Genomic DNA, 27674 nt, shown 5'->3' with positions numbered 1-27674 from the left:
CCCGCACACCACAACTAGAGAAAGCCCGCACACAGCAATGAAGACCCAACACAGCCAAAATAAATAAATAAATAAAAATTTTAAAAAATGTCCCACAATGCCTCTTGAGTTCACAGTGGTGCCACAGGGCATCTCAGAAGACAGTTTGGGAACTGTGGGTCCATAGACATTTAATTCTGTCATGCAACCACTGCATGAAAATATTCAAATGAATAGTCAACCTTAATGCTCTTTTGACATTTTGTAAGAAGCCTGTAAAACCTGTGTTAACAAACATTAATTCACATTTCTCTGGCTTAACTCCATGAAACTTATTCAAGTTTAAGAGAATATCATAAAAAATGTTGTGTTTATGACTATCTTACAGAATCTTCCTGGGGCACTTCTGGTTAGCAGATCATACTGAAATATCCAGGGCAGTGATTCTAAAGCACTATTTTTGATGGAAACTTGTTAGGTTTAGGTTTGGGCAGAAAAGAGGTTAAGAACCACTGGTCAAATGGACTGTGTCATGTTAAAAGCAAAAATGTCTCTGAATATCACTATCAGTTTTCCTCCATTAACATCCACTGATGACCTTTGAAAACAGTCTCATGAAGTAAGGTCTTCAGTGTTGCTCAGCCCATCTGTAACACCACCAGAGATAGTTCACTATTCCAGACACTTGTCTGACTTAACAAGGTATTTAAAAAATTGATGCATAATTAATGTACAATGAAATACACAGATCTTGGATTTTCTCTTTGAATTTTTAACAACTGAGTATACCCATGTATCCACCATGCAAATCAAGACATAGAGCATTTCCATCACTACTGAAAGTTACCTTGTCTTTTTTCATTCTTCCATCATTTTAATTATGGCTGTTCTTATATTTAACATACATTGAGTCATAATGTATTCTTACCTAACTGCTTTCATTTAATGATGCTTTTGAGGTTTACTTATTGTATACATTAGTTTATTTCTAATGTTGAGTAGTTTTCCATTGTATGACTCCACCACTTTATCCATTTTGGTTACAGTTTTGGGCTATTTTTAATAAGGCTCCTATCAACACTCTTGTACAAGCTTTTCTTGTGAACATATTTTTATTTTCTTAGGTAAATATGTAGGAGTGGTATTGCTGAGTTGTATGGTTAGTAAATGTTTAACTTTAATAAGAAACTGATGAACAGTTTTCCAAAGTGGTTGTTCCATTTTACACTTCCATCAGCAAACTAGGAGTGTTCCAATGGCTTCGTATTCTTGGCAGCATTTGTTGATATTAGTCTTTCAGTCATTCTAGTGGATGTGAACTGGTGTATCATTGTACTTTTAATTTGTACTTCCCAGCTGACCTAAGATATAGAATACTTTTGAACAAATTTAAAATTTTGATTAAGTCCAACTTATCCTTTTTTTCTTTCTTTGTTGGTGCCTTCTGTGTCCTACCCCAAAAAAATCTTTACCTACTCCAGGGTCAAACACAGTCTATGTTTCTCCCTGCAAGCTTTTGTTTCTGGGCTTTACATTTAGATCTATGATTCACCTGTGTGCGTGTGTGGAAAGTTAAGGGTTGAGGCTCATCTTATTTAATAGTTATTCAGTTGTTCCACCAATAACTGTTATATTCTCCTTTTCCCACTGTATTAACTTGACACTGTGGTCAAAAATTGATTATATATGTTTAGGTCTATTTCTGGACTCTTGGTTCTGTTCCATTGATGTATTAATTTATTCTTATCCTAATATCATAGTCTTGATTACTGTAGCTTTATAGTAAGTCCTGAAACCAGAACGAGCAAGTCTTCCAACTTGTTCTTCCGTTTCAAGATCGGTTTGGCTATTTTAAGGTCTCTGTACATCTACATAAACTTTATTATTTTTTTATTTTTTGGCTGCATTGGGTCTTCATTGCTGCGCACAGGGTTCCTCTAGTTGTGGCAAGTGGGGGCTACTCTTCGTTGCGGTGCGTGGGCTTCTCATTGTGGTTGCTTCTGTTGTTGCAGAGCATGGGCTATAGGCACGTGGGCTCAGTAGTTATGGCTCGCAGGCTCTAGACTCAGTAGTTGTGGTGCATGGGCTTAGCTGCTCCATGGCATGCGGGATCTTCCTGGACCAGGGTTTGAACCCGTGTCCCCTGCATTGTCAGGCGGATTCTTAACCACTGTGCCACCAGGGAAGTCCCAGCATGTGGGCTCAGTAGTTGCAGCATGCAGGCGCTAGAGCACGTGGGCTTCAGTAGTTGCAGCTCACCGGCTCTAGAGGGTAGGCTCAGTAGTTGTGGTGCACGGGCTTAGTTGCTCCATGGCATGTAGGATCTTCCCAGACCAGGGATCGATCCCATGTCCCCTGCATTGGCAGGTGGATTCTTAACCACTGAGCCACGAGGCAAGTCCCATAAACTTTAATATTTTAATCAACCAGTCTTTGTTCTTTTTTTTTTTTTTTTTTAAAGCCTGATAGAATTTTGACGGGGACTGCATACCTATTAATCAATATGGGGAGAAGATACCTTAAACAATAACTGAGTTTTCCAATTCATGAATATGATACATTTTTAAATTTAGGTTTAATTAATTATTTTTGGCTGCGTTGGGTCTTCATTGCTGTGCATGGGCTTTCTCTAGTTACGGTGAGTGGGGGCTACTCTTCATTGCAGTGTGCAGGCTTCTCATTGCAGTGGCTTCTTGCTGCAGAGCATGGGCTCTAGGTGTGTGGGCTTCAGTAGTTGTGGCACGTGGGCTCAGTAGTCATGGCTTGCGGGCTCTAGAGCTCAGGCTTAGTAGTTGTGGTGCCCGGGCTTAATTGCTCCACGGCATGTGGGATCTTCCCAGACCAGGGCTCGAATCCGTGTCCCCTGCATTGGCAGGTGGATTCTTAACCACTGCGCTACCAGGAAAGCCTTTATTTAGGTTAAACATTTTTTTTTCCTCAGCAATTTTCGTACTCCTCAGTGCAAAGTCTTTCTATAGGTTTGTTCCTAGGAATTTGATGTTTTTCACTGCTACTGAAGTGTTGTTTTAAAAATTTGTTTCCAGTTAAATCACTAGCATGCCCCTGGACTTTAATATTTGTAAGATCTTGCTAAATTCATTTATTTGTTCTGACTTTTTTTTTTGTAGAGTGCCTAAGGTTTTCTACATAAACAATCTTGTGATTTGTGAATGACGACTCTTGTGTTTTAATCTTTATGCCTTTTTCTTGACTGATTGCATGGTTAGGACCTACAGAATAAGGATGAACAGAAATGGTGAGAGCAGACATCCTTGCTTTAATATTTTACCATTAAGTATGATGTCAAGTGTGGATGTTCTTTTGCAGATGCTCTTTATTAAAGAATTTATATTCCTGTTTTTGTACTGTGGGAGGGTGTTGAATTTTGTCCAGTGCTTTTCCTGTAATCATTGAGATGATTGTATGGGTTTCCTCTTTTATTCTGTTCATAGGTGAATTATACTGATTAAATTTTTAATGTTGACCCAAACTTGCCTTCCTGGAATAAACCCTATTTGGTCATGATGTATTAGTATTTTCCTTTTTATACATTGCTGGGTTCAATTTGCTAATATTTTAATTTTTATTTCTATATTCATGAGGAATATTGGTCTATTTTCTTTTCTTGTAATACCTTTTTCAGGCTTTGTACCGCATACGGTATTTCTTAGGAGTCATCTATGTAAATATCATTTTATCACAAGCCTAACAAATGCAAAACTCAATTGTTCTGAGGTATGTTTTCATGGCCATTGAAAGGTTCCTAAAAGCCATATGAAAGAAGTAAAAACAAAAAGGTCATCTGTCTGATTCTGTAAACATTTTACATTAAGTGAACAAAAAGCTGAAAAAACCCAGGGAGAGAATTGAGATGTGAGATAAATTCCTAACTCAAAGATTTGTTTTTGCTAGTTGTTTTGTCTCCTTCATTCCATCCATTTCACAGTAACAGGAAAAAAAGGGGGGGGGGGTTGGAAAAAGGAACTCTGCACTGAGGATTAGGCAAGCTTCACAAATGTTTTTGAATATCCTCAGATATAGTATATGATGCATAAAAATACTGAGATTCAAACTGCAAGCATAATGAAATTTAGTTGAAAACTATTGGGAATTTAAATCAATTTAGTTTTAAAAGCAGTTCTAATATTTTCCACTCTACAAAAATCAAGAGAAATCTCTCTGCCCAAGTTAAAAATGTAAGGGATCATCTAACACACCTTTAATTACAAATGCAAAAATTATAGGGAAATTTCAAATGTACACTTTAACAATAAAAAAGTTACAAATTTCATACACAATAAAGTATCTGCCATTTACATAAAAAACAAAGGTCTGTGTGTGTGTATACACACATACGTACTTTTTAAGTAGAGAAAAGGTCGGAAAGGATAACAAAATGAAAACAGCAGTTACCTCTGGGAACAATAATTGTGTAAGAATGCTAAATCCTTTTTAGCAATGGCTTGAATTTTCTAGATGAGATTCTACTCTTCATAATTTGTGTAACCAAAATAAGCTTTAAAAAACTGTTCATACCAGTGAATCATGAGTCTTCACTGCAGTAGAAATCACACACCAACCTGCTAAAATAATTACATGCAGCTTCAAAACTAGGGGTGATAATGTCAGAGGCCACATGCTCAAATCCTACACATAATCAATTTTTTCCTGATTATCTTTTGGGCAACAATTTGCATGATACATTTAGGATGGCCCTCAAGTAATTTAAACAAATAGATTTAACAGAAATTATTTCAGTAAACTCACTTTGAAAAATGTTCTCAATTTTTTTTTTTTTTTTAAATTCTCATACACAGCATGTTTCAAAGTTTTTATTTTATAGTTATTGAGAGTGCCACACAAAGAACCTTTTTTTTTTTTTTTTTGACTGTGCTGGGTCTTCATTGCAGCACGTGGGGCTCTTTGTTTAGGGCCTCTCACTAGTTGCCGCACACAGGCCTAGTTGCCCCATGGCATGTGGGATCTTAGTTCCCCAGCCAGGATCGAACCTGAGTCCCCCGCATTTGAAGGTGGATTCTTAACCACTGAACCACCAGGGAAGTCCCTCAATTTCCTTTTGATTCAATGACCTTGCCTCACTTTCTTAATCACACAAATTTTTTATTAGAAAATGAATCACATGTGCTGAATATTTATTTATTTTTAATAAATTAATTTTATTTATTTTTATTTTTGGCTGCATTGGGTCTTTGTTGCTGCACGCAGGCTTTCTCTAGTTGCGGTGAGCAGGGGCTACTCTTCATTGTGGTGCATGGGGGCTTCTCACTGCGGTGGCTTCTCTTGTTGCGGAGCACAGGCTCTAGGTGTGCAGGCTTCAGTAGTTGTGGCACACAGGCTTAGTTGCTCCATGGCATGTGGGATCTTCCCGGACCCGGGATTGAACCCGTGTCCCCTGCATTGGCAGGCGGATTCTTAACCACTGCGCCACCAGGGAAGTCGCTGTGCTGAATATTTAAAATACTTGTTTCCTGTCTAGGCCTACTACCAATGACAAAAAAACCACAACAAAAAATAGTAACTACCTAACAAGCGATAACTTAGTACACCAAAAACATACACAAATTTAAAGAAAATGGCAAATGAGGGAAACTATAACATAGCACAGCCAAAACACGAGTATCTTTGTTTTGTTTTTTGTTTTGTTTTTGGCCGTGCTGTGTGGATTGCGGGATCTTAGTTCCCTGACCAGGGATCGAACCTGTGACCTTGGCAGTGAAAGTGCAGAGTCCTAACCATTGGATGCCAGGGAATTCCCAGAACATCAGTATCTTTAAATTATAAAGCTCTTACAAATCCGTAAGAAAAAGATGAATTTCAAAAAGAATTACAAATGGCCAAAAAACAAGTAGTCACTCTCTAATAGCCAAAACAAATAATTAAAATAAGATTTTCTTCATCTATTGAGTGCCAATGAGTTAAAAAAAAATGATAATACCTATTGCTGGTAGAGATTCATTGGCCTTCCTTAGACTTCTGTTGGTACAATACATTGGTACACATTTCTGAAGAACAATTTGACAAGCATTAGTTATCAAAAGCCCTAAAATGCCTTAATCAGAATACTTAACAAGTAATTCATCACGATTAAGATTTTCATTTAAACTCATTTGTAAGCAGAGATAGTTAAAATGAAGAGAACTAAAAGAGGTTTTTATGGTTCAGGACAGAAGACCAACCAAAGCCAAAACAGCTATAACAAGCTTCCTTCAACTCCTTTCTTAAGCTGGAAAAGTCGACGGAAAAATCAAATGGAAATGGAAATATGTTAAACTCTTACTGTTCCTGTGTGTCTAATTCCTGCAAACACTGCAAAAAAAGGTGCAGCCTTTCATGATACCAGAAGGTAGAAGGTGGAAGGAATGGAAAGACAGAGTCCTTGCTTTTCGGGTTTTGCAAATCCTCCCCTCCATTACTGGGAATAAAGAAGTGGCAACACTTTTTTTTTTTTCTTCTTCTTTCTCCAAGCAAAAGAGCTAAATGTGACTATATTAAAACCTCATTTTAGTACTTTCCTATAAAGTTCACTCAAACTTCTTTAATTACTGATTTAAGATGGTCTAGGTGATATTCTTCTATGAAGGATTCTGCTTGATTCAAAGCTTTTATTTTCACCAGAATAAGAATTATTTCTTTGACTTCATCCCTGAAAAAAAACAACAAAAAAGCATTTTCCCGCCTAGAAATGCAATGTGTAAGGGCACACTGAATCATAAGTAGTTAATCTGAAACAAAAACTTTACCGTATGCCAATATCTAAAATAGCATAAAATATTTAGATGCTACCTTCTCCACATAATCATGAAGTTCCAATACAGACTATTAGTGGATGTATTCTGGCAAATTTTAATGTGAATGACTATAAAAAAGGAGAAAAGCACAGAGCAAATCTATCAGGAATCTGAGTTGTGGTTTACTGCTACCAGCAGCTTATATGGGCTATCCTGGCAGCAGTATTTATCCACAGATATCATCAAATGCTACAATTTGAGGTTTTAACATTTTTTTCTTTTTGGAGAGGTGGTTTACCAGAATACCACTGTATTTAAGTCCTTAAACATCTAGTGCTGTGAATGAGATATCCAAAACGGAGATCTAGCTACTGCTGGGTAAACGCCAGGTTGCAGACCTGTACTTAACAAATGTTGAGATTTTGAAATGGCTAGGAAAATTAAGAAGACATTAAAAACATGCTTGTTAAGAGGCTTTTGATTTATAGTTTTAATTTTAAATTCCCCTGTGATACAGTTTTCTGGAAGTGCTTATTTTGGAAGAGATTTACATTTAAAAATATGAACTAATATGCATGAGGTGTGAATATAAAATATTGAGTGATTCTAAAGGTCATACATGAAAATATCTCCTAACTCTTCAGTGACAGTCTCAGATTTTTAAAAGTAAAGTACAAATCTTTCTAAAAATTGCTGAGAACAGAACCCTAAACTATGCTTATGGAGGTACAAATAAAATATGCATTACCTGATTTCACTTGTAGATAATTTACGTGCAGACTGCAGTAAAAACTGGATGAAGTTTTCTAGCTGGGGAAAAGATGTTCTCATGGCAGAATTTTGGAACCATTTTTCTGGTAAACATGCTGCTATCTGATAATCAAAACACATTATTTTTAATAATGACAGTTATTATCTGAGGACTTTAGCTAACATAATTTCATTTAATCCTCATAGTACTCATGTTGGTTGAGTATTATTCTTCCATTTTATAGTTCATGGTTAAATAACTTTTGAGAATTTCCCCTTTATTTGTCAAGGTTTTATACTTTAAAAAAAATCATATTTTGATACTGAGAGCTTAAAATAGACTACTCTTTATAAATACTTCCTAGTACTTGTGATACTTTCAATACTCTGTATTCCTGAGCAATTACATTGTACAAAACATTTATAACTAAACACCAGAAATGTGTAGACACAAAACACTTTTAGTTAACATACCTACATTTGACCCTTAAACAATGCAGGGGGTTACGGGCAGTGACCCATTCGCAATTGAAAATCAGTGTATTAACTTTACAGTCGGCCCTCCATATCTGTGGTTCTGCATCCAAGGATTCAACCAGCTGTGGATTGTGTAGTACTCTAGTATGTGTTTATTGAAACAATCCATGTAGAAGTGGACCCATGCAGTTCAAACCTGTGTTGTTCAAGGGTCAACTGTATAAAATAGGTACATTTAATATGATTTCACAGTAAGAAATTGGGTGAGTTTGTGTATAATCTACATGAACAAATAAATCAAGGTCATTCTAAGATACACTGAGTGAAAAAAATTAATTATGGCTTTGATTTTCTTGTAATTTAATACATTGCTTTAAATGTCCATGGCAGCATAAAGAGTCAATGTATGTGCATTCATTTTTTTCTTTTGGGGGGGAAAAAACCCCAAACAACACTTATCATCATCATGCCAAAGGTAATACATGATTTGGGGAAAAGTTTTGGAAAAAAAGAAAAATGTTAACAAAATAAAAAAGAAAAGAAAAACTTCCTCATAGCAGAAGGAAGAATTTTTTTTAAAAAGGAGAGAGAATGGGAGCAAGGAAAAATCTGAGATCATACTATTTAAAGAAATTCTTGGTTTTGCTATAGTTGGTAAGATCAAGATCAGTACGTACTTCTAGAAAGTAGAAAGTTGCACCATATATATATTATAAAATATGTTAAATGAAAGTTCTGGAATGCACTCTTTCTAAAATAAATCTGACTGGTCAACACTGAAAACACAGTTGAGGAAAATGATTTATCCTATTTTTTTTTTTTTATAAGTCTAGTTAACATCCATGACTATACATAATTACACATTTTTTCTCGTGATAACAACTTTTTTAATTAATTAATTTATTTATGGCTGTGTTGGGTCTTGGTTTCTGTGCAAGGGCTTTCTCTAGTTGTGGCAAGTGGGGGCCACTCTTCATCGCGGTGTGCGGGCCTCCCACCATCGTGGCCTCTCCCGTTGTGGAGCACAGGCTCCAGACGCACAGGCTCAGCAATTGTGGCCCACGGGCCCAGTCACTCCGCGGCATGCGGGATCTTCCCAGACCAGGGCTCAAACCCGTGTCCCCTGCATTGGCAGGCAGATTCTCAACCACTGCGCCGCCAGGGAAGCCCAATTTATCCTATTTTTTAAACACCTTTTTCAATTATCCGGAAAAAATACAGACAAACTGATTGCCTAAGGCAGAAAGTCCTATAAGTCTTATTATGCAAACTGTATCTTTTTAAAGTTTAAAAACCAGCCCTTACTGGCTTGGAATTTAATGTCATTTGCACTTGCTTTCCCCTTGTTTTGTACCACAAGTCTCAATAAAATTCTGAAGGAACTATCTAGCTTTTCCATAAATGATCCTGGGACTTATAAACACATTGTCTTGGCCTGGTTTTCTGGCCACAAGCTGTGGAAAGAATGTCATATATCCTCTTCCTTACTTCTGTATAGTAGAGCCTATGGTCAAAGAGAACTAAACTGAAACCTGAAAGACACATAGGATGGATGATGATTGAAATTTCTGGTAGATAATGTAGTTTAAAACTACATGAAATAGGGCTTCCCTGGTGGCGCAGTGGTTGAGAGTCTGCCTGCCAATGCAGGGGGCACGGGTTTGAGCCCTGGTCCGGGAGGATCCCGCGTGCCGCAGAGCGACTGGGCCCGTGAGCCACAACTGCTGAGCCTGCGCGTCTGGAGACTGTGCTCCGCAACGGGAGAGGCCGCGATAGTGAGAGGCCCGTGCACCGCGATGAAGAGTGGCCCCCGCTTGCCGCAGCTGGAGAGGGCCCTCGCACAGAGGCGGGGACCCAACACAGCCAAAAATAAATAAATAAATTAAGTTGAAGCAGCTCAGAGACATAATTACCACTTTAAAAAAAAAAAAAAAACTACATGAAATAAAAACCACAGCTAGAAAAATGGAGGTTGTCTAGGAACTGCTAAATAACGTTACATATATATTTATATTTTTAAAAAATTTATTTAAGGATGTAAATATTTTCCCACATTCTTAAAAAATTTTCCTCATGACTTTTATCTTATGGATAGACACTAATGTTTTTAGACATTTAGATTCTTTCCAACTGTCTTCTATTATAAATAATGCTACAATAATATTCTTTGTATGTAGAAACCTTTATGCACGTCTGATTTTTTAACATAGGATAATTTCCTAGAAGTAAAACTGCTACGTAAAAGGGTATAAACTTTAAAGGTTTTATATCAATCATTCCAAAATAGTCTCCAGAGTTGTATTCCTCTTTCCACAGTGCAGAAACTATTTCCCAGAATTGCCACTCCACACGTTCTAGATGAATGGTATCCCTGGAACGATGTGGGGCTGTTGTTTCCCTGTGCTTATGACAATACTGGGAATTATAATGGAAATAACAGCAAAAAGTTTGCCAGCATAACAGGTAAAAACAATATCCTTAGTGTATTATTTGCAATTCTCTGATTATTAGTACTGTTAATATTTTCCACATGTTCAGAAGTTATCTTTGCATATTCTTTCTTTGGTGAATTAGGCAATTCACCATGTTGCATGTCTTTTGGTCATTTTCAATAAGAATATCTGAATTGTTTACTGCTTTTTAAAAATGTGGGTACTTATCCTCGTTATGCATTGTAACTTATTTCTCTGTTTTTCAACTTTCTTTTTAACTTTTCGTTATAGAAAATTTCAAACATAAACAACAGGAGAAGGAATAAGTATAGTGAGCCCAATGAACCCATCTTCCAGTTTTAACAATAATCAAATAATCCTGATACAATTTTGATTTACTGAAGTGTTATATTTTTGTCAAATCTATTATTTTTTCTCATCATTTTTGCTTTTAAGTTCAGAAAGGACTCCCTTAACATCAGGTATAGTCATTTATCTTCTTAGTACAATATTTTATAGTTTCATATTTTTACACTTAATTCTTTACTTCACCTGTAATTTACATTGGTATGTAGTGAGAGGTGAGGATCTAACATTCATTTTGTAAACAGTTAACCAGTATACTTTTTTTAAATACTGGGTTCTTCTGGGTTTCTAGTCTGTTAAATTAATTTGTTGTTAATGTGAGTACCACAATTTTAATTATTTTGCTACAAAATTGATTTTATAACTAAATTTTAAAAATGATAAAATTAGAATCAGTTTCTATACAACTTACCTGGTTGCACTTTTTAACAACATCTGGCCCAGGTATGGCATTGAGAAGAGCTATAATAAGATAACGATTCAGCAGCTTCCCTAGTCCTAGCTCTTGCAAGGTGTCTTCTGGGAGGAGTTCATTCCAAAGAAGAATATTGCGGAAGAGCTAAAACACAATAAAATGTCAAGTGACTATGTACCTTTTCTCCAAAGGAAAACCGTAATAGTATCCAACAAACATAAAAAGTTGGTCAAACTCTTTTAAGCTCTCACTACAATTGGCACTGTTGGAACTGTCAATTTTAGAATCAACAGAAAACATTTCTGAATAAACACTTGATTCTTTCCAACCTCCATATATTTGTTCATCCTATTTTCATTTTTTTAGGACAACCGCTCAAAATCTATTTCAAATTACCTTGCTGGAGCCTTTCCTGATCAATAATCTTCCTTCTCAATCCATACTCTCCTGGAGGCTCGGGCCATCAGATACAAGACCGCAGGACCTCAGGATTCATAAAAGCACTGCTGTTAAAGCCAGTGCTACTGTTACCAATGTGTGACCTTGAGAAATCAATCAAACCTGAGAACCTCACTGCTCTAATACAGAAAATAAGATTAATAATAATCTGTGACTTTGGAGATACCTTGGGTAAAATACTTTTAAGAAAATCTAATAAAAGTAACATGGGTTGCATTTCCCTCCTCTAAATGCAGATCTTTCTGTGAATTTTATGGTATCTTCCACTTTCTTTCCAGTAATATATTTATCACGCTAGGTGCTAAACTACATCCAATTGTACTAATATGCAATGCCTTTTCACAATGTCATTTTTGATGTTGCTCCCTCTTCCTGAAAAGCCTTTTACTGACTCAACCACATGACAAGTATTGATTCACCCTATCAAAATTGTTCTTGCTGAGGTCACCCATTACCTTATCATCATCAAATCCAGTAAAAAAATTTCAGTCTTCATTCCAATTCTCTTCAGTGGCATTAACACTCTGTCTTCATTCTTGAAAGCCCTTCACTTAGTTTCCCTGATGCCACTCTCTTATGACCATTCTTAGTTTCACAACTCATTCTTAAGGCCTCTCTGAAGACTCCATTTTCTCTGCCCACCTCTTATCTCACTATCTCCCAAGGGTCTATCCTTAGCCTTCTTCTCATGCTTCATGCAATCTCCTCAGAGGTTGTTATTCATGACCATGCCTCCAAATACTGCCTATATGTGGTTGACTCCCAAATCTCCAGCTCAGATCTGTCCCCTGCAATTCAGACTCATATATCCAATTGCCTCCATTTGTCCCATAGATATCTTAAATTCACCATGTCCAAAACAGATCTTATCTCTCCTCCCAAACCTTTTCTTCTTCCTGTAACCCCTCCAACGCCCTCAAAGAATGTCATGATAAGTTACCAGGTTGCCAAAGTCAAAAACGTGACTAGAACCCTACATTGTTCACACGTAATTAATATCTTTTGAATCCATCTTTTCCTTACCTTCTTTTGCCACTGACTTAGCACCGACTTCATCCTGTATCGTTTAGACCAGGGGTGAGACAACTATGGCTTGTGAGTTAAATACAGCTTACTGCCTGTTTTTGTAGAGTTGGTGAACTAAGAATGTTTATTTATTTATTTATGTATGTATTAAAATATTTATTTATTTATTTGGCTGTGTCAGGTCTTATTTGCGGCATGAGGGATCTTCATTGAAGCACGTGGGACTGTGGCATGTTGGCTATTTTAGTTGTGGCATGTGGACTCTTAGTTGAGGCATGGGGGATCTAGTTCCCTGACCAGGGATCAAGCCTGGGCCCCTGCATTGGGAGCGTGGAGTCTTAACCACTGGACTGCCAGGGAAGTCCCAAGAATGGTTTTTATAATTTTAAATGATAGTAAAGTTTACTGAACCGAAGACATGCGCTCATTTGTTTACATATTGTCTATGACTGTTTGTACTACAGTGGCGGAGCTGAACAGTTCAACAGAGACCATATGACCTACAAAGCTTAAAATATTTACTGTCTGGTCCTTTACAGAATTTTGCTGATCTTCACTCTATAGTAAGCTTTTTAAAAAATAAAAACAATTATTTTTATTTCTGCCGTTTTCTGCTTACCTTTAGACCTGACCAGAACTGTCTTTCTTGGAACTTTGAATGTGGTGACATTCTGTTTTCTACAGCACTAATTTGAAGCAAAAGAAAGAGAAAGAAGAAAATGCAAATGACTGTTCATCTTTCAGAAACAGAGTTTAAAAAACTGAATGGTTTTTTTTTTTTTTAAATCAACCAAACTAAGCCTTAACAGAATATAAAGGGAGGTGTTCTGGTGATATCTACTAAAATTACAAATGCATGCACACTTTTGACTCAATAAATCCATGTCTGAGAATGCCTTCTGCAGATACATTTCCACATGTACAGAAATAATATGTCCATAAAATTATTCCCAGCCTTGTTAGTAATGGTTTACTGCTTACATGCTCATCAATTACAGTACATCTATATAATGGCATATTGTGCAGCTTAAAAAAGACTGAGGAAACAACTTATGTGACGACATAAAAAGATCTCAAAGATGTACTAAGTCAAAAAAGTAAGGTACAAAACAATGGTTATGACTACAATATACTTACTTTATAAGTAAATATATAAAAAAGGAGAGAAAAATAAGATTAATTCTAATTGCATTGTAAGTATTAAAATTCTATAAGTATTTAATTTTAATTGCATAAAGAAATTCTGAAAAGGTATAAACATTTACCAACATTGAGCATTCTTGCATGCATGTATGTGTCCAGAGAAGGAAGGGCAAAAACTGGGTGGATGGAGGTCAGGAATGGGAGGGAGTAAGACTTTTCATTTTAAACATAAACAAAATTTTAAAATACACATTCATACTTTTTAACCATGGGACTATATTACTTATCTAAAATATTACAAACCTTACTGGGGGGGAATTTTTACATGCAGGCATCTCTTCAGGATTCACATTAACTAGCAAGCTTAGAAGTTCCTTTCTTTTCTTTCCATACAGCTCTTCCATCCTGTAAGTACTCTACAGCTTCAGTTCATGGTCCATTACTATAACTGATGCCTTCTTAGCAAATATAAGAATATGTATCAAATACTACTTGTTTGATCATTTAAAGGTAAATATAGAATTCAAAGATGCAGTTTCTGGCCCCTCAGTGATGTTCCAGGCCTTATGCTGGGCTTTCCGTGTCAGGCATTGTTCTGAGCACTCCCTTCATCTTCACAACGTCCTGTGAGGCAGGCATTAATTTAATGCCCAATTTTATATACAAGGACACTGATGCACAGAAAGGCCCAAGGTCAAATATCTAGTAATGGTGAATCTGGGCTCCAGAATCTGTGTTTCTAACCACTCTGCCATGCCAACTGTCATGTTCTTAGGAATATCATTAAAAAACAACCACCACCCCCAACCAAAGAAAACCCCTAAAACCTATGTCCAAGTGCCAGACATCATACACGGCAATATAAAAGGTGACTGAAAAATATTTGTTGAAATCTCAATTTGCATCTTAATAGGTATGTGTGTTTTGAAACCACTTAATACTGTTAGTTTCTTCTACATTACACTCTTAAATAAATCTGTATTGCAGGAATAACTATTTCATAAAATCTAGAAATTAGCAACTCTTACCTCTCTGGATATAGAGGAATAAAAACATCATCATCTATTGCCTTCTTCATTCTTGAAACAATGGGTTTAAGTAAATCCTATTTAAAAAAAAAATTAAAAGCATCACTGATAGTTACAGGTAGAAATGTGTTTACCAAAAGAAGCAATTTTAACAGAATAGTGCAAATTTGTACACACTCACAGACTTAGGTGTTAAAATAACTATCAGTTAGGTACAAGAGAACTTCATTCATCCATGTTGTTGCATGCTGCAGTAGTTGGTGCCTTTTCACTGCAGCACAATATTCTGTTGTATGATGGAACATTTATTTTGATGGTCTTCAGTTTAGGGGTTACTATGAATCATGTTGCTATAAAACTTCTTGTAGAACATGTCTTTTAGTGTGCATAGGTATACAATTCTAATGGATATATGTAGAGATGGAACTGCTGGAATACAGTTCATGTTTATATGTCCAACTTTGTACAGAACGCCAAATTGTTTTCTGAAACAGTGGTATCCCATTTATATTCCCACTAGCCATGTATGAGAAATCCTGTTTCTCTACACCCTTACTAAATCCTGGTATTTTTAGGGTTTTTAAATGCTTGCAACTCTGGTATGTAGTCATATTTTATTATGTTTTAATTTTTATTTTCCTATTGAGTAATGTGATGTTGAGCATCTTCTCATATTCTTATTTACCATTTGGATATGCCCCTTTGCAAAGTACCCAGTTAAGCTGCTTGTCTACATATCTGTTTTTTTTTTTTTTAATTTAAATTAGGTTCTATCTCTTATTGATTTGTAGATGTTTTTTAAATACAGTTTCTTCACTGGTTTGTCAATATCCTTTGACATCGTATATTCACTTTGGCAAACTCATTTTATTGTTTGTATATCAAAAATTGAAAATAACCAAAACATTGAATCATGGGAACTTTTAAGGACATGTTATGTCCATCCAGTGCATGAAGTATTTAGCTAAAGTTTATGAAGACTGTAGTAACATGCAAATTTAAATGTTTAATATTTAAGTGGAAGAAGTAGGATACGAGTGTACATGTCCATTAGTATTATAATTCTGAAATAAAAGGTAGGCTGAAAATATCCTACAATGGTATCAGTCTTTGTACTAGGATAAAAATTTCTATAGTAAGATACTGGTCTTACACTTAAAAAAGGAATCCATATTTGAAAAATGGAAACGGCATACTACATACTAGAGGGAAAGTTATTTTTTTAAGTCAGTGACAATGTGTGTAGCACAAATTAAGCTGTCATATACCCTATACTAAGCAAGTTACTCATAAATGTAGAATTCAACCAAATATATTTTTTCATAAAAGGTATATCTAACTGAAGTCCTGTTTCTCTTTTCACTTAAATATCTGTAACATATTCCTCAAATGGCTGCATATCAATATTAACATTAAAAACAAATAAAAACTCAATTTTCTTTTACTCTCTCAAACATTTTGAATTCTTTTAAAATACAATTATGCTTTGATTTTTTTCCACTTAATGTAAATGATTTTGAATCTCAGCCTTGATAAATATTTCCATATTAATTTTTGTTTCTTAAAAATAGTTCTCTAAAAATGCTATAAAGGAGTTTATTGAGTCAAATGACAGAAGTAGAATATGGATGGTAGATTAAGTACTGTTAAATTTACTGAAATTGCTAACTGTACTATGGTTATGTAACAGACTATCCTTAGCAAATACGCAACTTACTCTCAAAGTGTTCAGGAGAAAAAAAATCGTGTGTGTGTGTATATCTAATGGGAGAGCAAATACTAATGCAAATGGGGCAAAATATTAACGACAGGTCAATCTGGGTAAAAGGCCTATGAATATGCTATTTTTATTCATGAGAGTTTTCTGTAAGTTGCCATTATTTCCAAATAATTGTTTAAAACAAAAGAAAACTTAAATTCACATATTTTATAACTCGGAGCTCATTAACTTTTCCAAGTAGTAAAATACCTTTGGTGGAAAAAACAAGTTCTCTAAAGAGTAAAGTTTTAACAACTACACGCACTTCTGTATATAGACTTTATTTTTATTTTATTATTTTATTATTGAAAGATTCTTTGAATTCTACAATGCTTTACAATTTTCAAAAGTTTCACACACATGATAAAAATATGGGATGCTTCACGAATCTGTGTGTCATCCTTGCACAGGGGCCATCCTAATCTGTGTATCATTCCAATTTTAGTATATGTGCTGCTGAAGCGAGCACTATATAAAGACTCTAAAACAGCTCTGAAAAGGCACTTAAAAGCTCTAGCTAGTAGTTTTTACGATGCTCTGCATATCCATAGTGATAATCCTGGGTGGCATGGGCAGATGTTGAGGCCCTCAGGGGAGAATGAGAGTAGGTGCTCACCACAGCAAGAGCAGCATTACTTTTGTGTGTGTCTGTGTACAGGGGTGTGTAAGACTTTATTTGAAAAAGTTTCTGTGGATAGAAAAAGAAATCTGAAAACTACTAATCTATCTAAGCATTCATCTGATGTCACTTTCACATTTCCACTAACCGGTCAACCAACCTTTGCACTATCCCCTGAGGCTGTGCATAACTTCGGGCATCTTTTGACTATTAGATTTCAGTTAATGAGAAACAAACTTCTCTCCCCTACACCTTCCATACGTTGGTCCTGGTTAACTTCTCAGGATCATGCAGAGCAAATCTAATCATCCTTCCATATGAAAACTCTTCAGGTTTAAGATTGGTATCTCACTTTTCTACATTTTCTCTTTCCCATACCATCTTAGACACTCTCCATTTAATATACTTTAACCTAAAATTAAATGCAAAATACCCAGGGAAGTCTTACTTGTGAGGAAAGCACATACAACATTTTTACTCAAAAGAGCAGACACCTAGTAGGATGAACTCCCATCAGTCTTTCTGCTACTCAAGTGACACTGTTGATTCATATTGGGTTTACGGTTGATTATAATCCCTCTCTGTGTTACCTATGATGCTTCAAAGCTGTGCCTCTCCCATCTTTTATTTATGTAGTTGAATTTTTGAACACAATGGTAGGACATATGTATATTCCTTTTACATTTTATGTTTTGAGAGTCAGTCCATTTTCTCAGTATTTTGAAATTCTTTTGGATTCTAATTCTATTATCCATAGATCTATGATAGAATTCCTAGCTTTCAGCATTGAGAAATTTTATTAGCATGTATTTTACATCTTCATCCAGTTCAATAAAAATACTGAACAGGACAAAGCTGAGAAGATTCTGGCCCTATGGGTCAGTATTCTTTAGGTATACTCTACCAGTTTTCTTTATATCTAACTATACCATATCTTTTCCCATTTGATCTATAAGAAAATCTTAACATATTTAAATACATTATCTACTGTACCTGTACAGTTCCTTATTTATCAGTGAAAGTAACTGAGATAATATGGAAGAATATGCTTTGATAAACAGTTGTTTGTATTTAGGAACCCCATCAATGAAAGATTACAGTAAACACTGCTTTCTTATTTTAAGTGCTTGTAATCCATCTCTGTAATAATCTATTTTAGAACATTAACCAGAATCAAAACTATTCTCACCAGACATTAGTTTACAGAATCATTTGCTTTTCACTTCAAAATCAGGAACTATGCTGTCTGACTTGTTCTTCTGGAACCTTTCTCATTCTCTTCAATTCTTAAATATCACTGAAAAAAACTGAGTGAGCTCACTGGCAAACTGTGTTACTAACCTGGAATATTACATAGTACACTGATTCTCAAGTAGGGGTAATTCTGCCAAGCCTCAGAATATTTTATAAGTCTAGAGATATTTTTGGTTGTCAAGACGGGGGAGTGCTACTGGCATCTAGTGAGTAGAGGCCAGGGGAACTTAATGCATAGGACAGCCTCCCACAAAGAACTATCTGTTCCAAATGTCAAGAGTGCCAAAGTTGAAAAGTCCTGATGTAGTTCTAGTCTCCTACGAATGCAAAGACCCCATTTTCAACAGTCAGAGTGGGAGGGCTTCCAGAATTAAAATTACCAGTATAAAAACTTCATGAGTGAATCCATAACACGGTTGAAAGACTTTACTGGTTACAAAGTGCTGGGTCTGCCACTTTTATCTTTTAAAAGTGACTTGGAACTCTGGGCCCCAGCTTCTTCACCTGTAAAATGCAATTAAAGTCAACGCATTTTACAAGGTTGTCAGGATCAAATGAGAAAATGTGAAAGTGTTTAAAAAATGGCAAAGCACTATTTACATTTGGGCTATAATTAAACAATCCCACATAGAGAGCAAATACAGGATTATATAGCTGCTTCCTTGTAGCTCTAACCTACTAATCTTGGTTCTATGCTTTATAACAACACAGAATAAATCTATTCCTTCTTCAAATATAAACACTATCTCTATGCACATCTTCTTTTAAGTTGAATCTTTCTAATTCATGCATGATTTTCACATGTTTTTATCCTGTTGGAGGTAAGTGGAAAATGCCCTTACTCCATCAGTTGCTACTGTTCAAATCCTATTCCTTCCTTCAGGGTCCCTGCTCAAATGCCACATCTAACAAAAATTCTTTCACTGCAGAAAGTAATTTCTCTCTCCTGCCTCTCTTTTGAGGTTTCATAGCCCTTTATCTGGGCCACTCATGGGGAGGCAATGTGGTCAGTGAGATGAGCCTGGGCTTTAAAGTAAGACTAACCAAGGTACAAATCCTAGTTCTGACTCAAGGCTTTACTGTGAACAACTTTTCAAGATTCAGATTCTTCAACTGTAAGATTAAGCTGTCACCGTTGTTAATAGGATTGCTGGGACTAAGTGGGATGATACAGGAATAAGACCTAACAGAGTGTCTAGTACATAGTAGGAATTAGATAAACAAGTGTTCCTTGTCACTCCCACTTACTTCCTATTTGAAATAACAGTTTATGTACATCTTGTTTCCTCTAAGATAACATGCTTCTTAAAGGCAGAATCGTGCTAGTATCCCTATTCTCCCTCTTATTTCTTACAGCTTCCCTCCTTCATGACAGCAATTCCAAGTGCTAAAACTTACTGGTGTTCAGAATATGAATATGACACGTCTCCTTGCTTTTTCAACCACCTTGGTTATTCCACTCTGGGTACCCTCCAGTCTGTCAATCTCTCTCTTAATTCTCTTAAAACTCAACATAAAATTGGTTTACTTATTTAACTGCATGAGTATACAATATTATTATCAACAAACAGAATGATAAAAAAGAGTACTACAATAAGAGTAAGATTCCACACTCTCAACAGAGCCTCTAAAAAGTTCCTTCCTCTTTATGTCTTATGTTCAGTGAAACTCAATTCTAAATTATGCTAAGATGAGAATCTATCCTATTGAAGCTTGAATCCTCAAAGAGATTACTGTTCTCAACTTTGGCAGATTATAGAAAACTAGTTAATATAATAAATGTTAGCCTAGTTTTAAAATCATTGTTAAAGTAAGGTCATAATACTACTAGACTTTTGCCAAAAAACAAAGGTAATTAGTTTTTTTTTCTTTTAGAAGGAATGAATTGGCACTAATGTATTTATGCCTTTTTGTCTCTGCAGGGCCAATGTATATTCACAAACCTGAAAGGTAGCTGGCTGGGCCATGAGAACACAAAGCAGACCACTGAACAGAGAGAAATAAGCTAATAAGAATGAAAGTAATAATCTGGATCTTATTGAATGTATGTGTATCCTTTTATAAGCATTACCATTCCTGTAAGAATGTTCAGAAATATCAAGGTGTATTCTTTCATCTTATAGAGCAAAAAATGGTCAATCCTAAATATTTTTCCCTAAATAGTTTTCTGATAATTACTTCTTCTGCATCTTCTGTAAACAAAGATTTATAATAAATTATATTAATTTACAAATATATCAAGAAATTCATAATTCTAGAAATTATTACCTGTTTGCCTTTACTAATAACTTCATTTTCACAAGTGGAATGTTCTTCAAGAATCATTCTGCTCTGTGTTATTAAATTTGTTGTCTGTGAGGTTGACAAGGGATCCCAAATGAATTCTACAAAGTCTGAAACAAAAATTTTTGGTGGTGCACAATTTAGTTTCTAGACTAAGCTTTGCTTATCACATATAAACAATTGAGGCCTTTAGCAAACACTACTTCCCTCCTTATGTGGTTTAAAATCCATGACAATCAGTACCATTACGTATTTGCATACACTCTCTTTTGTTGCAGTCTGGCTCAACTGCAACCCTAGTTAAATCACCTTGTCACAGCATCTGTGCCTGCAACCATGCAGCTAAAACATAGCTGGAAAAAAATACACTTTAAATTGATCACCATGAAACTCCAGTGAGACCTTAATGCTGCCCAGCAATCACATTCTGTTTCCCTGGTCCATTCTCTTTCCCTGTGGCCTAGACAATTATTTCCTGCCTTATCCTTCCCCCTTGCTCTCAGTTAATGGACTTTACTCTTCCAGGTGACTATTTCTTATGTTTTCTTTTCTCCACACTTGCTCTCACTCTCAGCTGATTACTTCCCCATTTGATGAGAAAAATAGAATCAATCAGAAGAGAAGCTCCACAAGCTCCTCCTACAGCATCTACACAACTACCAGCACCTGTGCTCATAAACTCTAACTTGTCTCCCATTCCTATGGACAAAGCACTACACTCCTTGCCAAGGCCAACCCTTTATTTGTACAAAAGACCCTAACCCCTTTGGCTTTCTTGAAGATCCTGTTCCTGGAATTCTGCCCTCTCACTTCTACTGGATCTTTTCTATCACTCTACAATTATTTCTCTTGTATTAAAAATAATCCCTCTCTTGACCCTACTTTCCCCTCCAGTGCTGCCTTCTTTCTTTCCTTCATTTTATAACAAAATTACTCAAAAAACTTCCTATCTCCAATTTCTCTCCTCAAACTCCTGAATTCACTTCAGTTAGGCCTTACCTCCAACTATTCTCCTAAACTACTCTTACCAAGTCACAAATAACCTTCACATTTGTAAAATCTAATGGTTGATTCTACTCCCCATCTGATTTATCAGCAACAATTGCAACACTTTTCTTTACTTGGCTTCCAGGATACTACTCCCGTTTCCCACCTACCTCTCTGGTCTCCTTTACTGTTTGCTTGTCATCTTGTTGACTTTCTAAATGCTGGAGTACCTCAGGACTCAGGTCACTTACCTTCTCTTTCCTATTTATATTTATACTTTATACAGAATTCAACCACTTTCCAGCCACCTCCACTTTTAACACTCAAGCCTAAGCTACTATCATCTGTTGCTTGGATTACTGCAAAAGCTTCCTAACTGGTCTGCCTACAGTTCATCCTCAACACAATAACCAGAGTAATTCTGTTAAAATGTTAAGGCAGATCTTGTCACTTCTCTGCTCTAAACTCTCCAACTGCTTCTCACTCTTTCACTTAAGTAGAAGTCCTTACAAATGATTATAAGGCCCCATATGACAAAGACACTTCATCCTGCTCACCACTTCTTAGTCTCCCCCTTGCTCATTCTACTAAAGTTACCCTGGCTTATGTGCTGTTTTTCAAGCAAATCAGGCTAGCTCCTGGCTCAGGGCCTTTGTACTTGCTGTTTCTGCTGCCTTGGATGCTGTTACCTCAGATATTCATATGGGCCACTTCTTTACTTCCTTTTGGAATCTGCTCATTTGTGACCTTCCCAGGAAAGCTTTCCCTGGCCAACCTATTTTAAATTGCACTACTCTTTCATAATTTGTATCTCTTTCCCTTACTTTATTTTTCTCCTTGGCCATTTTAAACAACATACTCTAGATTTTATTTATTTATCTTGTTTATCATTTGTCTTCTTCATGGAATGTAAGCTCCATGAGAGCAGGGATTATTATTTTGTTCATTGCTATATACACTGAAGTAACAACTGTGCTTGACCCTTGTAAAATACACGTTAAATAACTTTTTAAAATTTAAATAGGTTAAAAAGAAACACCCCAAGTCAAATATAAAACAGTGATTTCTCAGGCGTCTAGAAGGTTAGGCTTGTAATAACCTTAGAAATATTTGGTCACTAATACTGAGAGCCTACTATGTGCCTAGCATTAACGACAGGAAACAAAGCAATAAGTAAGACTAGGTAACTGCCTCTGAACAATTCTGTCTAATGGCAAATACAAAAGTTTAGGTAAGCAATTATAATTAAATGTGTAGATGCCACCCTAAGTATGAGTTCAGAGTGCTACAGGAACCCTGAAAGGTATGCCTAATCCAGTTCCTAGAAGTGATGTCCATACTGAGTTCTGAAAGATGAGGAGAAGTTAGCTAGATGAAAGAGGTAGAGTTAGGGGATTTGTCAAGTGGATGGAGGGTAGAAGATATAAAGGCCAAGGAGAATATAGCTGAAGTCCAGTAGAGGTGGAAATGAGGGGAAGAAGGAACCGAGCTTGGCAGGAGATGGGGCTAAAGCACTACTAAACAGAGACAAAATCCTGAAAGGCCTGGAAAGCATGTTAAAGAGTTTAGACTTCATCCTAAAGACAGTTAAGAATAATTAAAGTGTTTTACGTGAGGTATGACAGAATCAGACATATTTTAGATAGATCACCATGGTTTTTGTATAGAAAATGGGTTAGAAAAAGGAAAAAAAAAAACAGACTTGGCAATTGCTTATATAAGGAGGTAAGAAAAAGGGAGGAGTGGATGACTTGAAAGTTCTGGTTTGAATATGTGGGTAGATGGAGGTACCATTTTCTAGACAAGGAATATAAGAGGAGCAGGTCTGCAGCAAAGATGACAAGTATAATTTTGCATGTGGAGTTTGAGTTGTCAAGTAGATATACTCAGAAGGTACTTTGATAAGAGAGATCTGGTGCTCTAAGAAGACATCTGGACTTGTTCTTCCAGTTCTTTTTGATTTAAAATGAAGCAGAATAGTACCATCCAAAAGAACTTTCTGTGATGATGGAAAAAACATCTTACATCTGCACTATTTAATATGATAGCCATGAGTGATATATGGCTATTGAAGATTTAAAATGTGACTAGTGTGACTGAGAACTGAATTTTAATTTTACTAATTTGAAATTTATATTTTAATAGCTACATTTTGCTAGTGGTTACCATACTGAGCAACATAGATAGAGACGGCACTAGAGGAGAGTCTGCAATTACCCAGGGAGCTCATGAAGAGTATGAAGAAGGTCCAGGATAGGACTTGAGAATAAATATACAGTATTAATTTCTCATAATGCTACTTATTTGAGGAACTGTTTACTTGTAAGTGAAATACTTGGAGTTTTCAGATGAGTACTTAAATGAGGCACATATATTCTATGCTATCATTAATAGTGCTTAATAGCTAAAAGTAAATAGTTAAAAGTACTATCTTTCTAAGATACCCCATGATTGTACTGCAAGTTATATGAAGAAAAATCTTTAAAGTATAGTCAAGTTGGCTGAGAAGCAATATAAAGTAAGTTGCTTCATCTTTTAAGACTTCTGCAGACTTTGCTGTCAGAATCCATTCTCAGTGACATGGTGGAACAGATCATTATCAAGTACAATTTCAGATAAAACAAGTCTTCAGACTGAAGCACAAGCATCAATGCCCAAGGGCTTCTGAGTGCTAGTGGCAGATATGAGGGAAATGTAGTAATGTTTTTTAAAGAAAGAAGAAACACACCATACACAAAAATAAACTCAAAATGGATTAAAGACCTAAATGTAAGGCCAGCCACTATAAAACTCTTAGAGGAAAACATAGGCAGAACACTCTCTAACATAAATTGCAACAAGATCTTTTTTGATTCACCTCCTAGTGAAAATAAAAACAAAAATAAACAAATGGGATCTAATTAAATTTAAAATCTTTTGCCACGCCACATGGCTTGTGGAATTTTAGTTCCCCAACCAGGGATCAAACCCAGGACCTCAGAAGTGAGAACATGGGAGTCCTAACCACTGGACTGCCAGGGAATACCCTAAACTTGAAATCTTTTGTACAGCAAAGGAAACCATAAACAAAACAAAGAGACAAGCCTCAGAATGGGAGAAAATATTTGCAAATGAAGGAACCTACAAGGGATTAATCTCAAAATATACAAACAGCTCATGCAGCTCAATATCAAAAAAACAAATAACCCAATCAAAGAATGGGCGGAAGATCTGCATAGGCATTTCTCTGAAGAAGACATACAGATGGCCAAAAAGCACATGAAAAGCTGCTCAACGTCACTAATTATTAGAGAAATGCAAATAAAAACTACAATGAGGTATAACCTCACACCGGTCAGAATGGCAATCATCAAAAAGTCCACAAACAGTAAGTGCTGGAGGGGACGTGGAGAAAAGGGAATCCTCCTACACTGTTGATGGGGATGTGAATTGGTACAGCCACTATGGAGAACAGTATGGGAGGTTCCTTAAAAAACTAAAAATAGAACTACCATATGACCCAGCAATCTCACTCCTGGGCATATACCTGGAGAAAACCATAATTCAAAATGATACATGCACCCCAATGTTCACTGCAGCACTGTTTACAATAGCCAGGACATGGAAGCAACCTAGGTGTCCATCAACAGAGGAATGTATAAAGAAGATGTGGTACATATATACAATGGAATATTACTCAGCCATAAAAAAGAACAAATAATGTCATTTGCAGCAACATGGATGGACCTAGAGATTGTCATACTGGGTGAAGTAAGTCAGACAAAGACAAATATCACGTTATCGCTTATATGTGGAATCTAAAAATAAGGGTACAAATGAATTTATTTACAAAATAGAAGTAGAGTCATGGATATGGAAAACAAACTTATAGTTACCAGGGGATGGGGGGGAGGGGTAAATCAAGAGATTGGGATTGACATGTACATACTACTATATATAAAATTGATAACTAATAAGAACCTGCTGTATAGCACAGGGAACTCTACTCAATGTAATGTAATGGCCTATATGGGAAAAGAATCCAAAAAGAGAGTGGATATGTATAACTGATTCACTTTGCTGTACATCTGAAACTAACACAACAATGTAAATCAACCATACTCCAATAAAAATTAAAAAAAAAAAAAGAAACATAAGGGGAGAAGTTAAGGGAAAGAAAGAAATACATGTAGTAGAGATGAAAGTGTGCCCCTAATAAATGACTTATAAAAAAGTAACTAATGAAAGTAATGCTAGGGCTTCCCTGGTGGTGCAGTGGTTAAGAATCCACCTGCCAATGCAGGGGACACGGGTTTGAGCCCTGGTCCAGGAAGATTCCACATGCCGCAGAGCAACTAAGCCCGTGCGCCACAACTACTGAGCCTGCACTCTAGAGCCTGCTCGCCGCCAACTAGAGAAAAGCCTGTGCGCAGCAATGAAGACCCAACGCAGCCAAAAATAAAATAAATAAATTTAAAAAAATAAAAATAAAAGTAACACTAATGTCACAAGTACTAAAGATCCAAAAGTATCAGGAGTTTGATAGCCAATCACTTGCACAAACAAGCATTTTTAATCAGCTTAAATTATAACATCTGTTGATTTTTACTGCATATTACAGTTCTTGTGTTCAAAAACGTCTAAAAAAATTTGTGACTGTAACAGAAATTAATGATCTTATACTTTGCCAAAGAACAATTTAATTTTACCAAGATTACAAAACAGTACCTGTAAGTCGAGGAATAATTGTTTTGCTGATGACAGTAGACAAGATTTTCTTATCAGAACTATCTTCCTTCTTTGAATCTTCCATACTGCTATCTATAAATTCCTCTATAGATGTGAACCATGGCATCTGTTTTAGACCTATGGAATCAAACTTATAAATAAAATTATCCAAGTTATAAATAAATTCTTAAACATTAGTTTATTTTTAAATAGTTAACTTTTTCAGTAATTACCAGAGCTTTTCTAAGGATCAAAGGAGAATAATTCCATATTTTAACCCAATATATACAGTACTAGACCACCAAGGGTAGGCAGGATGACATGACTAAGACATGATGTCTAGGCAGTAGGACAGAACACTGCGTTTCATGCATTCATTCATATCCAGAAATGTCCACTATGTGTTCAGAGCCTACTACATGGCAGGTACTGTTAGGAGCAAAATATACGTTTATAACAACAGCAGTTAAAATAGCCATGGACTTTGTTTATAAAAATACACTTACCTCACGCAAAATTCACTTCTGGCTCTCTCAAGTCTCACTGGCACAAATGTATACTTTGCATGTGGTTTAGCTTATTATTAAACAAACAGCAGATGGCCAATTATTATTTGCTGAATAACTGAATGAACAGATCTTTGCTAGATGTAACAGAGTACTCAGTTCAGCTGGAGTGGTTAACAACTAGGCTGCTTTCCGACCAACTACCTACCACTTTCTTAGGGATAAGCTTGGCTCCTAAACTATGAACACTGCATGGCCCTAACACAGAGCCTAAAGGCATGCATGACTAGAGCAGAGGAAGATAAAACGACAGGGATCCATCCTTTACTTTGTTAAATCTTTATTTTCAGCTCTCCTTTCTTCCTAGAGTTTCATTTTCTCATTTCTGTTTGCTTAACAGGCATATCCACATGGATGTCCCATCATCATTTCATTGTCTATAAAGTAAAACTTCCATCAAAAACGTTTTCCTCTCTGAAAAGTCACCATTTTTATGAATGGAACTACCATTGTACTAATAACTCAGACTCCAAACCTTGGGGTCATCTTTTTGATGTGTTGTGTTAGGGTTATTCTCAGTATTTTACTGATTCTTACTTATAACGCCACTTGTAATCAACACTTTCTTTCTCTTCCCTTGTAATCAACACTTTCTTTCCCTTCCCTTTGTCACTATCACCCCACGTGAGGAATTCTTCACCCTGCACTTGGGCTACAGCAATAGCCTTTCAGTAT

At 36.0% G+C, this 27674-nt stretch overlaps 1 protein-coding gene across 5 annotated transcripts in view; it reads right to left on the bottom strand.

Annotated features, from left to right (window-relative positions):
* Window positions 1-5115: 5115 nt before the first annotated feature.
* The window catches only part of GCFC2 (GC-rich sequence DNA-binding factor 2), an 88815-nt gene continuing 66256 nt past the window's right edge, over window positions 5116-27674 (bottom strand). For 2 of the 5 annotated variants that reach the window (XM_082428103.1, XM_082428104.1), the window contains exons 11-17: window positions 26434-26584; window positions 20725-20849; window positions 14825-14901; window positions 13273-13339; window positions 11166-11312; window positions 7477-7601; window positions 5116-6643 (exon numbers count right to left, since the gene is read on the bottom strand). In XM_082428103.1, coding sequence (XP_082284229.1) covers window positions 6526-6643; window positions 7477-7601; window positions 11166-11312; window positions 13273-13339; window positions 14825-14901; window positions 20725-20849; window positions 26434-26584 — 810 coding nt within the window. In that variant the 3' untranslated portion in view covers window positions 5116-6525. Of the gene's footprint in view, window positions 6644-7476; window positions 7602-11165; window positions 11313-13272; window positions 13340-13365; window positions 14202-14824; window positions 14902-18836; window positions 18961-20724; window positions 20850-26433; window positions 26585-27674 lie in introns of those variants that run through there. The other 3 variants (XM_082428105.1, XR_014254407.1, XM_082428106.1) reach the window with 3 other exon arrangements.

Source organism: Balaenoptera physalus (assembly GCF_965194825.1).
Source record: "Balaenoptera physalus genome assembly, chromosome: 15".
Taxonomy (NCBI): Eukaryota; Metazoa; Chordata; class Mammalia; order Artiodactyla; family Balaenopteridae; genus Balaenoptera; species Balaenoptera physalus.
Note: the sequence above shows the minus strand (reverse complement) of the source record. Positions and strands in the feature narration are given on the sequence as shown.